Source organism: Silurus aristotelis, assembly GCF_946808225.1.
Source record: "Silurus aristotelis genome assembly, chromosome: 23".
In the NCBI taxonomy this organism is placed as follows: domain Eukaryota; kingdom Metazoa; phylum Chordata; class Actinopteri; order Siluriformes; family Siluridae; genus Silurus; species Silurus aristotelis.
Window position 1 is genome coordinate 13,813,213 of NC_139596.1, and position 14,288 is coordinate 13,827,500.

The following is a 14,288-nucleotide window of genomic DNA, read 5'->3' on the forward strand; positions in this document are numbered from 1 at the left end:
ATAGGACAAACACACACACACACACACACACACACACACACACACACACACACACACACACACACACACACACACACACACGTACTATCAAAAGCACCTCTTACATAAACCCATGCATTTATGGTCACACAGATAAACTGTCTCATACACACACACACACACACACACACACACACACACACACACACACACACACACACACACACACACGAATACTCCCACATTCAAATACTCTCTCTCTCTCTCTCTCTCTCTCTCTCTCTCTCTCTCTCTCTCTCTCTCTCTCTCTCTCACACTCACACACACACACACACACACACACACACACACACACAAACCCATACACCTGACCTATTCAAGCACTCTAGGGCAAGCAAAGGGAGCAAACTTCATCAAGAGTTTAGGGGGGAGAGCTTTTCTTTTCTTTTTTGTTTTGTTTCTTTGCTTTCTTTTCCATTTATTTTATTTTATTTTTCCATATTTTCATTTCTTTTCTTTTCTTTCTTTTTTTCTTTCTTTTCATTTTCTTTTCTTTCTTTTTTTTTTAGTTTGTTTTCTTTTCTTTCTTTCTTTTTTTTCTGTTTCCTGTTTCTTTTAATTTATTTTCTTTTTTTTTTAGTTTGTTTTTCTTTTCTCTTCTTAACCTTTTTTCTAGTTCTTTTTAAATTGTGTGTGTGTGTGTATATATATATATTATTTTTTTTTTTCCGATGTTGTTCATATTCTTTCTTTTTTTTTTTTCACTCGTTTTTTTGGGTTCCCCTCATTCTTTTCATTTCACCTCCTCTTTTGTCTTATTTTCTCATTATTTATATACATTCTACTTTTTTTTCTTCTTCTCCTCTCTCATCTCTTTTTGCACTCCTTGTATAATTTTTTCCCCCCAAACTAGGATAGATTTGTTTCGCAGCGATTAAAGCGTTTCTTGTTTACTTTCCTTTTTGTCGTTGTTGTTTGTTTGCTTGTTTTTTTTTTCTGCTCATTTTTCTTTCTGCTTTCAGTTACGGTATGTGTGTCTGGTGTCTGTGCGTGTATGTGTTTTAATATGTCAGTTTGACTTGAGGGGGGAGAAAAAAGAACTAAAACAATCATAGCAGACTTTATTGATGATATTTACTCGTGTCCTGTAGTAAAAAGGAGGTGGCGTTGGTGTTGAAGCCGTGTGTATGTGTGTGTGTGTGTGTGTGTACTCTGTGCTCATCCTGAATAGCCGGCTTTAATGCTTCTGTGTACTCAGCGAGGTGATATTTCTGTCAGACGGCCACTTTGTCTCAGAGACTGTGCGAGGGGCCTTGCTGTAAACACCTCAGGCGGCCTGACCCCAACTCGAGTGTGTGTGTGTGTGTGTGTGTGTGTGTGTGTGTGTGTGTGTGTGTGTGTTTGTGTGAGTTACAACAGCCTTACGTCTTTTTCTATCTCTCTTGCCTTTTCTCTTTCTCTCCTTCTCTTTCTCTAAACCTTGCGAGTCAATGATCCAAAACTGTGTTAAAACAGGGTCAGCCCCACGCGTGCACTTAAAGGGTGTCAGTTTAACCTGCTCTGAAATACTCATGGCTATTATTATAGCTTATAAATCATTAGGAAAGTTTAATTATACGAGAGTTTCATGGAGGAAATGTGCAGGATGACACCTGGGAAGGGAAGTTTAATGGGCCAGCAAGTCCCCGAGCAGAGAGGGGGGAAAATATTGAGGTTAGCTTTTTCTATTTTACGGCTCGGCCCGAAGAGACAGGACGTAGGCAACCTTGCCTGTACGGACAAGCAGCCCTCGACTTTCAGTCATTTCCCGATGGTTGATAAACATGTCTTTATCGTCGGCTCTTTCTTTCCCCTCTCTCTTTCTCTCTCTTTAACATGTTTCTTTCTTTTTCAGTTTTTTTTTTTTTTTTATTTTAAATCCCCCCCCTAATTAATGCAGGACTTTAATTAGCAGCCGGTCTGAAATCTCGCTCCACGATGAGGAATGCAATTCTAATTGCAAATTAGAGTTAGGTGCCATCCTTTAATTGCCGTGGACTTTGCATAAACACGAAGGTGTGTTGAGAAATTACATTTTTAGTCTGGACATATTTTTTTTTTCACGCCGCAAAGGGAAAAGGAAAAAAAATAAAAAAAAATAGAGGGGAAAAAAAAAAGGCAGTTTGTTTTCAGGTTCTGATTTCACGTCGTTTTTCTTTACGCGCCTCGGATTAATCAGTCTGCCGCTTTAGAATAAGGAACGTAAACGTCCATTAACCTGCTTATTGCCAATTAACTTCCATTTCCGTCCGCCTGTTCGGGTTCCGTTATCCGCCGTGCGATTGCATAAGCGCTACGGCGTGGATTAGAGATCTAATTAAAGTTTTATTTTGCGTCGTTTGTTGCTAATTTCAGATGGGTTCATATTTTTGAACTATTCTGCTTGTGTATGGGTTGTTCTTTGCCATCTTTCCGTCTCTTGATTGTATGTCAGTGGTGCCATATTGTTATACCTGAAGGCGTGGCTTTACTTTTTCTTGCATTGTGCTTTTTTTATTATTTGTTTTATTATTCTATTTTATTTTATTATTTATTTTATTATTATTGTATCCGTATAAAGAATGCAAAAGGCCTCATTGTTTCAGTTGCTGCTTGTTAAGTGGTACAGAATATGATTGAATTCATTGCTGACAGACCACACACACACACACACACACCCACACACACACACACACACACACACACACACACACACACACACACACACACACACACACACATGTCATATGCAGCACACTGTCCCTCTTACTACATTGGGGACGCTGCAAAACCAGGGCCAGGGATTAAACCAGTGCTTCTACAGCCATGTGCCAGATCCAACTGTCTGTCTCTCACTCACCTACACACTCATACACATACACACACACACACACACACACACACACACACACACACACACACATCCCTACATTTCTTCCTCCCCACAAGCCAGATGATGCGTCCTGAATGCTTCACTTTTTTATGATAATATACAGTATATAAGGTGGTATATATCAGATAGATATGCATTTGATGTCACATTAACTGGTGCACTGCTCTCGCCAGGGCTCCAGCTGCCACCTCATCCTCACTTTTAACCGAGTCAAAGCGTTCACTCTGCATTTCTGCCTGTCACTTAGCTCGTAAAAGAGCAGACGATCTAATTCAGCTCTGCTTCTTTGTGCTTAAATGCATCCACTCAGCATTTATTTAGTCTATACATCTATAGTGGAGTACAGTATTCAGAATTCTGGACTTAAAGGCTAACTTTGTAACATGTAAATAATATATACACATATATACATATACATTTACATATACATATACATCAGCTTATCAGCAAGTAAATAAACTCAAACGAGTACTTGTATCCCTGTACTGAAAAAATCGCCCACTTTCCTACGACTATAAAACTCATCACTTGTACGAAACACCCCACAGCCGCACCTACACCTAAACCTACATCTACACCGACATCTACACCTTCACCTAAACCTACATCCACACCTACAACCACACCTTCATCCACACCTACACCTACATCCACACCTATTCTAAACCTCCACCTAAACCTACATCCACACCTACACCTAAACCTACATCCACACCTACATCTACACCTATTCTAAACCTCCACCTAAACCTACATCCACACCTACACCTACATCTACACCTATTCTAAACCTCCACCTAAACCTACATCCACACCTACACCTACATCTACACCAATTCTAAACCTCCACCTAAACCTACATCCACACCTACATCTACACCTATTCTAAACCTCCACCTAAACCTACATCTACACCTACACCTAAACCTACATCCACACCTTCATCTACACCTACACCTAAACCTACATCCACACCTACATCTACACCTATTCTAAACCTCCACCTAAACCTACATCTACACCTACACCTAAACCTACATCCACACCTTCATCTACACCTACACCTAAACCTACATCCACACCTACATCTACACCTATTCTAAACCTCCACCTAAACCTACATCCACACCTACACCTAAACCTTCATCTACACCTTCACTTACACCTAAACTTACACCTAAACCTACACCTACATCTACACCTTTACCTGCATCTACATCTAAACCTAAACCCACATCTACACCTTCACCTACACCTACACCTAAACCTACATCCACACCTTCATCTACACCTACACCTAAACCTACATCCACACCTACATCTACACCTATTCTAAACCTCCACCTAAACCTACATCTACACCTAAACCTACATCCACACCTACATCTACACCTATTCTAAACCTCCACCTAAACCTACATCCACACCTTCATCTACACCTACACCTAAACCTACATCCACACCTACATCTACACCTATTCTAAACCTCCACCTAAACCTACATCCACACCTACACCTAAACCTTCATCTACATCTACACCTTCACTTACACCTACATCTACACCTAAACCTACACCTACATCTACACCTTTACCTGCATCTACATCTAAACCTAAACCCACATCTACACCTTCACCTACACCTACATCTAAACCTACATCTAAACCCACATCTACACCTTCACCTACACCTACATCTAAACCTACATCTACAACTACATCTACAACTACATTTATACCTACACCTACACCTACATCTACACCGTTTTTCCACCTGTAGCGGCGATACACTTTTTAAAATTTGTTATAACTCTGTAATTAAACAGCAGCCGTAAACGCTCGCTTGGTAAATACATTGTGTGAGTGTTTTAAAGGCCTTTTTTCCTCTTCCTTCGACACGAGGAGAATTATTCCATAAAACCTGGTTCAGATGAGGTGCACAGATCTATAAATATCTGTATAATACATTATTTGTTGCATGTACAGGTTTTCAATTATGCATCACATAATGGTAGGTGTTTGCACTTATGAGATTTTGTGGGGAAAGATATATATATATATAAAGAGAGAGAGAGCAAAAAAAAGAAATGTAAAAAGTCAGCAGAAATAATTTCAGAGCATATATATATTATATATGTTATATATAATATATTATTACTATTATTATAATAATCCACTTATATCACCGTTATGATATCAAATATCATATAGTATTGTATATGAGCAGCTAATACTGTCATTTATTTTTTAATAAGGCTCGTTTGAAACGCATTTGACGTCTCTGTAGTAAAGCGATAGGTGCGATCGATGATTTATAGCACTTTTATGTGCGTCCCACAAAGCTCGCTTGTACAGCTTTAACATAAATGGCAGGTCTGTGATTTAGGGTTTGGAGACATGAGGAAATAATATTGATATTGTGCTAAATGTTGCCAGGATATAGCTAATACTTGTTATATCTTGTCCTGGGATATAGCAAGTGTTAGTATCTTGGGGTTTTTATCGAGTGTTTCAGTAAAACTGCTGATGGTGCTGGTGGAAGATCTCCGAATGGAATGGCTTATTTAGTGCCAGATCTTTAAAGTGATACGATTTTCCGGTACCGTATTGAAAATGTTTGTGTAAGTTTGTGTGAACCCGGTTTTTCCATGTTTGTGGAAGTTTATGAAACTATATACCGTTATCAGTATGCTTTATCACACGACTAAGTATTGCGATGCGATACTTTTCGTCATATCGCCCATCCCTATTGATTTATTAGGATGACCCCGAACTAAAATGGAAATTGAACGTGTGTAAGCGTGTGTCCAGATTGTTTTGTGTGTGTGTGTGTATACGTGTTTTGGAGTCTCTGTGGCTCGTGATTGTCGCTCCCATCCCCCTCCTTCAGTCATCCGCCGCGTGCTTCACTATTTCCTCCTGTTATGTTGGGAGGTGGAGTGGAGCAGCAGTGGCTCTTTCCTGGCACACGGCTCCTTCTCCTCCTGCTTTTGTTTCCAGTAGGTGTCGAGCGCTCGCCGCTTGTGCTGTGTCAGTAAATATTTACCCAGCTTCCCTTTCCTCAGCCACTCTTTTTGACGTGTCTGCACTGGTACGTGTGTGTGTGTGTGTGTGTGTGTGTATGTGTTTTGTTTGGAGGGGTTTGGGGGGGGGGGTTTGTCATCCTTTCTGCCCTGTCCCCAGTCCTGCCACTCAGCAGTTCACCAATATCCTTTTTCATGTCCATCCACCCACACACACCCATCACATACACAGTGTACGACAGCACCCCGCATGCACGTGGCAGCCTGCTGAGAGACAGGAAATGGCGGAGGAAGTTATCGCCTCCACTCCCTGACGTTCATTAATCAAAACCTGGCTGCCGCTCCCTATAAAAACGCCACCGCAGCGAGTCCAAATGCATGTGACCTTAGCTACACAATTGCATTATATAAACTCGCATGCGGACACACACAGGTTAGACATATCTCCCCACTCGCACACACTCCTGCTCCCCGGGGCCTCATAGCATCCTGGTGCTTAAGCCTTCCTTCCTGTTCTAAAGGCAAAGAATGGCCGGGCCTCGAATCCTCGGCTTCAAAGCAGGGGAAAGCGCGAGTGTTGTCTCTTCCTGTGGAGGGTGTTGCAGCCCTTAGGGCAGCTGCTGCTGTTTTTCCAGCCTAAGCTAAAGGCCAAAGGGCAAGTCTGAGGGCTGCCCTGTGCCCTCTGGAGCCAGTGAAGAGCCGTGGCACTGCGCTTTCCGCCACAAAGACCCAGCCGGGGCTAGAGGTCAGATCGACTAGAAGGGTTGCGACGAAGTGTGGCGAAAATATAAGGCACGAGATCAGGCTGAATCCTCGGATGAAACTAGTGTTCCAATGTGTTATTTCTCTTGTTACACTTTTATCATGGCGAGCCGTGACACAAACACAGCTACAGTCCTGCCATTAATCTCTCGCTTTCTTCATTCAATTATACCAGATGAAGAAAAAAATTTTATCCCAGGAAATTGTTCTCACAGCTGTTTGAGGCTATAACTCTTCAAATAGATTAATCAATGGTTGCATTTTTTTTTTGTATTTTATTTATTATTAGCTGGAGCATAACATTGTGGCTACGTGCAGGCGGTCTTTCTCGTCACATCATCCATTATCTTGTTTCCCCCTCAGTAATAGCTTGAAGTGGAGAGCGATTTTTGGCCTAGAAAAGCGTTCGCAGAAAAGTGCCACAAGCTTTAAATGGAAGCGCGCAAACTCCGAGCGAGCGATTGCAGGCGCGTATGTGGCGTTTGCTGCTCTCGCCGGCCGTAATTGGACAGTTAATCAATCAAATATTTAAGCTTCATTTTACCACGCGGCAGGGTGCACGGATTATAGCAGCAGTTTGGGTGCATTAGGCTGAGCTCAACAACGATACGAACAGCATGGCTTCCTGAATCAGCCAGCATCTGGATTCGCGTCTGTGTGCGAACGTGCATGTGTGTGTGTGTGTGTGTGTGTGTTTGTGTGTGTGTATGCACGGACATCCTGCATCCCCATGTCTTGGTGCTTTTCACTGCTTAGTGAGCTCCCTTTAAAAGCTTATGTTAGTTATTTATGCATTTAGTTATTTATTTATTTGTCTGCTACTTTAGTCAGTCTGCATTCATCCAGAGATGTGTTGAGATTTTCTTTTGTTTTGTTTTGGGTTTTTTTTTTCTTTCCCCCTCTCCGCTTACCCCCCCTGAGACACTATTGTGGATTACCAGTTGTTTCTCACCTAATTATCTGGTGACTTGCGCTGCCTTTGACATGCAATTATCAAAGCTCTAAATAATTGTCTTCTTGCCGGTGTGTTTAGATGTAAGTCTTAGGGAGAGCCTTCGCCTTTGTTTCCGGCCACCGCTGAAATGCCCGAGTGTTTATCTCCACACAAGAGAGACGTCTTATCGCGTCTTTCACGTTATTGTAGCCTTCCCAGATATGTGTGTGTGTGTGTGTGTGTGTGTGTGTGTGTGTGTGTGTATGAAGGGATGTGTGCACGTGTGTGTATCACATGCTGTCGGCTACGTCAAAAGTACTTCAAAAAAAAAGAAAAAAAAAATTTTTCTTCGTAAAAGAAAGTGTGAATTCAAATTCCAGAAGTCAAGCAATTAGCTTGCTCTATAATGTGAGAGCGCTCAAGGCGCTGCTAAACGCTGTATTTGACGCTAGAGGTTATAAAGGAGGTTAAGCAGAGAGAGAGAGAGAGAAGGGATGGTGAAAATATGGGGGTGTTGAGACGTGCATCTTTTTTTTTTTTTTTTTTTTGATTTTGTTCGTTACTGACACTTCCCGAGTCACTGGTCACTAAGGTGTATTCGTCTGAGGTTCCATACAGGACCAACACTACATACATTTCCTTCCAGCAGTAAAGCCAACTTACAGTAATTTCCAATTCTAAGAAGTCCAATTAGGCTTTTTACCCACTTAGCCATAATTAGCCCATTTCCCACAACGTCCATCAGTTTTCTGTCTCGTCTTCAGGCCAGATGCTCAAGTGCACAAGTAGAAGGGGCAGGAGCAAGCAAATGTTTCAACATCTGTCTTTGTTGATTTATTTTTTATTTATTTTTGAGCAACAAGTCCATACGTTACTATCGCTGCGCAAAGCCGAAGACGGATGAGCAGCAGCTGCCCAGTGCGTCTTCTCGCCGCTAACAGCTAATGCTGACAGGCTGAGAAAGACGGGCGTGTGGAAATGGGGGATCATAGCATTCATTCATCTATCCATCCCGTCCTTTATAATTCATTCCGGTTTATCCGTTCACACGGACACTCCGACGCACGTGGTTTCTTTTTTTATCGTTCGTCCGCAAGTTTCGACGTCGACGATTACACGTCTCGAACAAGTCGCTGAAGGACATAAATCAAGCAAAAAATGTGCGACGCCATACGCCCCGTGCAAGTGTGGCGGTGTTCCCGATGGAAAACAGATTTATGCGGAGCTTTCTCTTGTTGTCCAACTGCCATGTTTAGGTTTTGTTTACACGACTAGACGCTGTTTGTCGTGACATGCAGATATTTATGATATTAAATGCCATTCGCGTTACTCTATTCTTATAAAATCCCCCCACCGATGACGTGCTTGTTTGTTTCTGCCCTGGTCTGGTTGTTTTATGGATTTTGGCTAGAGAACTTTGGCGTCTAGACGATCGTAGGGCTCGGTTACTTTTAAGGAGCATTTTATCCCCGTTTTCATGACACTTCGAAGCGATTTAAAGCCTCAAATTTGTTATTCCCTTGGGCACTGTTTAGACCTGGGGAGGAATTTGAGCCAGGCATGCATACGAAGAGTCTGTGTGTGTGTGTTTGTGTTTATGTATGCAAGTGTTACCTGCTTCCTAGCCTTTTCTTTAACAGGATGCTCCTGAGAGTAGCTTATCAGCAGTGTGATATATTAGTTCTTAGTGCCTTAATAGATTCCATTTATCTCTATACACCTCCTTTAATTTAACTGTGCTTGGGGAAGGCACTGTATTCAAATGACCATGGACACTTTGATGTAGCACCCAGCCCAGCTCTAGTCCCTATAAAATGGATCAAGTGAAGTGATTGTTAACCTATTGTTGTCAGAGCTGTCTCCTTCCCTGCCTGCTTTATCTTCGCTTAGCGGCTAGCGTATACATACAAAGTGTGTTGTTGATGATGCCAGTGACAAGTCCATCTGTTATGTTGAATACATAAGTTTTTTTTTTTTTTCCCTCTCCTTTCTTGCATAAGCTCTTATATTTCTGTGTCTCTCATTCTCAGATGAATTACCGGGAAGACGAGGTGATGTCACGTGTGCAGGCGGTGGCCATGACCGACTCGGTTCACAACGTGTGGCACCAAGATGCCAGCAGAGCCATCAGAGAGTGGCTGAAGGAGGTATAAATCTCTGTTCTCTTCGCTACTATCAATGTTCTCCTTCCTAAGCGACTCAGTACAAACTTCACAATAAACGATCACCTTTACTAGTATCGACTGCATACATCAGTGCGAGCGGCATGGCATTTCATTCGCCGTTTTTTTGTTTTTTTGTTTTTTTTAGGCCACATTCTTGTTTGCCTCTTTGGTCAGATGTCAATGAGAAAATCAAAGCCAAAGGCCAGAAGGCTCTCTATTAAAGCAGTCACTTTATTCAGCTGTTGCCCTTTCAAAGCTGATTCCAAAGTCCAAAGGCAACACCTGGGAACCTTCAGGACAAACATACTACACTGAAATAGGCAGATCCTATGTGCACAGGGGGTACAAGCGAGGCACGAATAACCACGGCAGCCACTCACATACAGACATATGTACATTAACATATGTACATTGTACAATAACAGGGAATATTAGTGACCACTAGAGGTGCTTGAGTTGTGGACAGAACCTAATTGCAGCTAATGTTGAACTAAGATTTTAAATATTAGCATTGATTGGCTTTCTACTATGCTAGCATCACACTATTAGATAGATAGATAGATAGATAGATAGATAGATAGATAGATAGATAGATAGATAGATAGATAGATAGACAGACAGACAGACAGACAGACAGACAGACAGACAGACAGACAGACAGACAGACAGACAGACAGACAGACAGACAGACAGACAGACATTTTTTTACGAACAAAGGACTACATAAAACAAAATATACAAAGCACAAGAAATGTGTTACAACACCAATGAAAAAACGCAGAATACCAGTAGGTGCAATATACTTTTATTATCCAGAAAGTTGACCAATAATTTGTGACCAATATTTTCTATGGAGATTGATTTCCTCTCGCTAAACCGTTTCTCAAGCGCGTTCACTCAGCACCACTGATACTACATGAAAATGACGTATCACAACACTTTAGAGACCGAGGCGCGCCCTGAAAGGCACATGGAATACAGATTCATATGGCAGAGGTAGAGCTGCATCTTCCTGGAGACAGAATAGTAAAAAGAATGTCTGGTTTTATTTAATCTTTTTTTTGTATCACAAAAGCCTCTTTGTGAAAGGGCCATGCGGTAGAGGTCAGAAGGCACTTAAGTAAATTTATGATTTGTTGTCCGTCTGAACCAAAGAAATAAAGGGAAATATTGAATAGTCATATTGAATTGCATAGCATCATATTAAATCGAAATTCAAATTTCATTAAATGGCATTGTGTTGAATTCAATTGAAATAGGAATATAGATGATTTTTAGCGATAGCTGCTTCATATGTATATTTAATGTATTGTAGGCTATTCATCAAGATCGCATCGGCCTTGTTTATGGAGATGTACATCCCTAATATATATATATATATATATATATATATATATATATATATATATATATATATATATATATATATATATATATATATATAGTACAGACCAAAAGTTTGGACACACCTTCTCATTCAAAGAGTTTTCTTTATTTTCATGACTATGAAAATTGTAGATTCACACTGAAGGCATCAAAACTATGAATTAACACATGTGGAATTATATATGGAATTATATACATAACAAAAAAGTGTGAAACAACTGAAAAATGTCATATTCTAGGTTCTTCAAATTAGCCACCTTTTGCTTTGATTACTGCTTTGCACACTCTTGGCATTCTCTTGATGAGCTTCAAGAGGTAGTCACCTCTTGAAGCTCTCTTATTTTTATAGTCACTCTTATTTTCATGACTATTTTCAAAAATAAAGAAAACTCTTTGAATGAGAAGGTGTGTCCAAACTTTTGGTCTGTACTGTATATATATACAGTGAGGAAAATAAGTATTTGAACACCCTGCTATTTTGCAAGTTCTCACACTTAAAAATCATCAAGGGGTCTGAAATTGTCATCGTAGGTGCATGTCCACTGTGAGAGACATAATCTAAAAAAAATAATCCAGAAATCACAATGTATGATTTTTAAACTATTTATTTGTATGATACAGCTGCAAATAAGTATTTGAACACCTGTCTATCAGCTAGAATTCTGACCCTCAAAGACCTGTTAGTCTGCCTTTAAAATGTCCACCTCCACTACATTTATTATCCTAAATTAGATGCACCTGTTTGAGGTCGTTAGCTGCATAAAGACACCTGTCCACCCCATACAATCAGTAAGAATCCAACTACTAACATGGCCAAGACCATAGAGCTGTCCAAAGACACTGGAGACAAAATTGTACACCTCCACAAGGCTGGAAAGGGCTACAGGGAAATTGCCAATCAGCTTGGTGAAAAAAGGTCCACTGTTGGAGCAATCATTAGAAAATGGAAGAAGCTAAACATGACTGTCAATCTCCCTCGGACTGGGGCTCCATGCAAGATCTCACCTCATGGGGTCTCAATGATCCTAAGGAAGGTGAGAAATCAGCCCAGAACTACACGGAAGGAGCTGGTCAATGACCTGAAAAGAGCTGGGACCACCGTTTCCAAGGTTACTGTTGGTAATACACTAAGACGTCATGGTTTGAAATCATGCATGGCACGGAAGGTTCCCCTGCTTAAACCAGCACATGTCCAGGCACGTCTTAAGTTTGCCAATGACCATTTGGATGATCCAGAGGAGTCATGGGAGAAAGTCATGTGGTCAGATGAGACCAAAATAGAACTTATGGTTTATAATTCCACTAAACGTGTTTGGAGGAAGAAGAATGATGAGTACCATCCCAAGAACACCATCCCTACTGTGAAGCATGGGGGTGGTAGCATCATGCTTTGGGGGTGTTTTTCTGCCCATGGGACAGGGCGACTGCACTGTATTAAGGAGAGGATGACTGGGGCCATGTATTGCGAGATTTTGGGGAACGACCTCCTTCCCTCAGTTAGAGCATTGAAGATGGGTCGAGGCTGGGTCTTCCAACATGACAATGACCTGAAGCACACAGCCAGGATAACCAAGGAGTGGTTCTGTAAGAAGCATATCAAGGTTCTGGTGTGGCCTAGCCAGTCTCCAGACCTAAACCCAATAGAGAATCTTTGGAGGAAGCTCAAACTCCGTATTTCTCAGTGACAGGCCAGAAACCTGACTGATCTAGAGAAGATCTGTGTGGAGGAGTGGGCCAAAATCCCTCCTGCATTGTGTGCAAACCTGGTGAAAAACTACAGGAAACGTTTGACCTCTGTAATTGTAAACAAAGGCTACTGTACCAAATATGAACATTGACTTTCTCAGGTGTTCAAATACTTATTTGCAGCTGTATCATACATATAAATAGTTAAAAAATCACACATTGTGATTTCTGGATTTTTTTTTTTTAGATTATGTCTCTCACAGTGGACATGCACCTACGAGGACAATTTCAGACCCCTCCATGATTTCTAAGTGGGAGAACTTGCAAAATAGCAGGTTGTTCAAATACTTATTTTCCTCACTGTATATATATATATATATTATATGAAATAGAAAATTAGATTAAAGCAAGGCACAAGGATTTATTCAAGTTATTTAAATGTGTTTTTAGTAGATTTTTTAATAGCTTGCTTGGTCGTGTCATTTTGGCGTGCAGTTAGGAAACGGCGCTTGTCCAATCTCAAGCTCCGAGACTGACCACCTACAGTCAGTCCAGTCAGCATAGACCTTGCTCTCAACACCATTCCAATCAAATAACTTGCAGTTTCCATGAAAATGCAACTTCACTAATTTCCAAAATATTAGAAAATGAAAATTATGGCTTTATTCCTGGGAAAAGGTACATCATCTTGGACAATTAATGAACATTAATAAATGACTCAGTGAACATTAAACACACATTGTATCCTGTTATCATGAATAATCATCGCTGTCGTTTGTGAGTACGTGACTACTTGTAGCCATTCATAACATACACATAGTCTGGACCACCTGGGGTATGCAAAATACATGTCATTAAATTGTGAAACGGTTTTATTACAGCCTTGAAAATGTTTTTTAAAGATAAGTGCTTGTATGTCTTTTTGGGGTTTTTTTATCGCTGTTCTGTATCTCTGGGTGTTATTTTATTGTTTTTCTCATTTAAGTTTGAATTTTCTTCTTGCTCTCTCTGGCCATAGTGTTGTTTCAAGGTTGTGATGACCTTCTGCCTTTGTTCAGCTCGCTATTTCTTATTTATTGGCGAAACGGTGGTGGTATGGCGTAAGTGGAATATAAAGTGAATTTATTTATTTATTATTATTTTTAATCCTTTACCTTCTACAGTTTTTCCTCACGAACACTGCGCATTCCATTTTACATGTGCGTGAGTCTGATCGTCTACACAGCCTAAGCGTACCAAATTATTTAACTACTTTACAGACATCGAAGATCAAACCGAACAAGGAAAAATAAGAGACATGTTTGAGGAATTTCTGTCTTTTTTTGTTTGTTAAACAGATTAATTCGGCAGCAAACTCTGATACAGTTGTTGTATCGTTGCCTGTACTGTTTCTTTCTTAACACTACATCAGATGCGGTTTTAATCAATGCCCTGCCCTTTTTC

The 14,288-nt window shown here is 40.6% G+C and overlaps 1 protein-coding gene across 5 annotated transcripts in view; it reads left to right on the forward strand.

Moving 5' to 3' along the window:
• The window catches only part of arb2a (ARB2 cotranscriptional regulator A), a 179,156-nt gene that overhangs the window by 118,063 nt on the left and 46,805 nt on the right, over window positions 1-14,288 (forward strand). For all 5 annotated transcript variants that reach the window (XM_083527626.1, XM_083527630.1, XM_083527628.1 and 2 more), the window contains exon 9: window positions 9,639-9,755. In XM_083527626.1, the coding sequence (XP_083383752.1) occupies window positions 9,639-9,755 (117 nt within the window). The remainder of the gene's footprint in view (window positions 1-9,638; window positions 9,756-14,288) is intronic.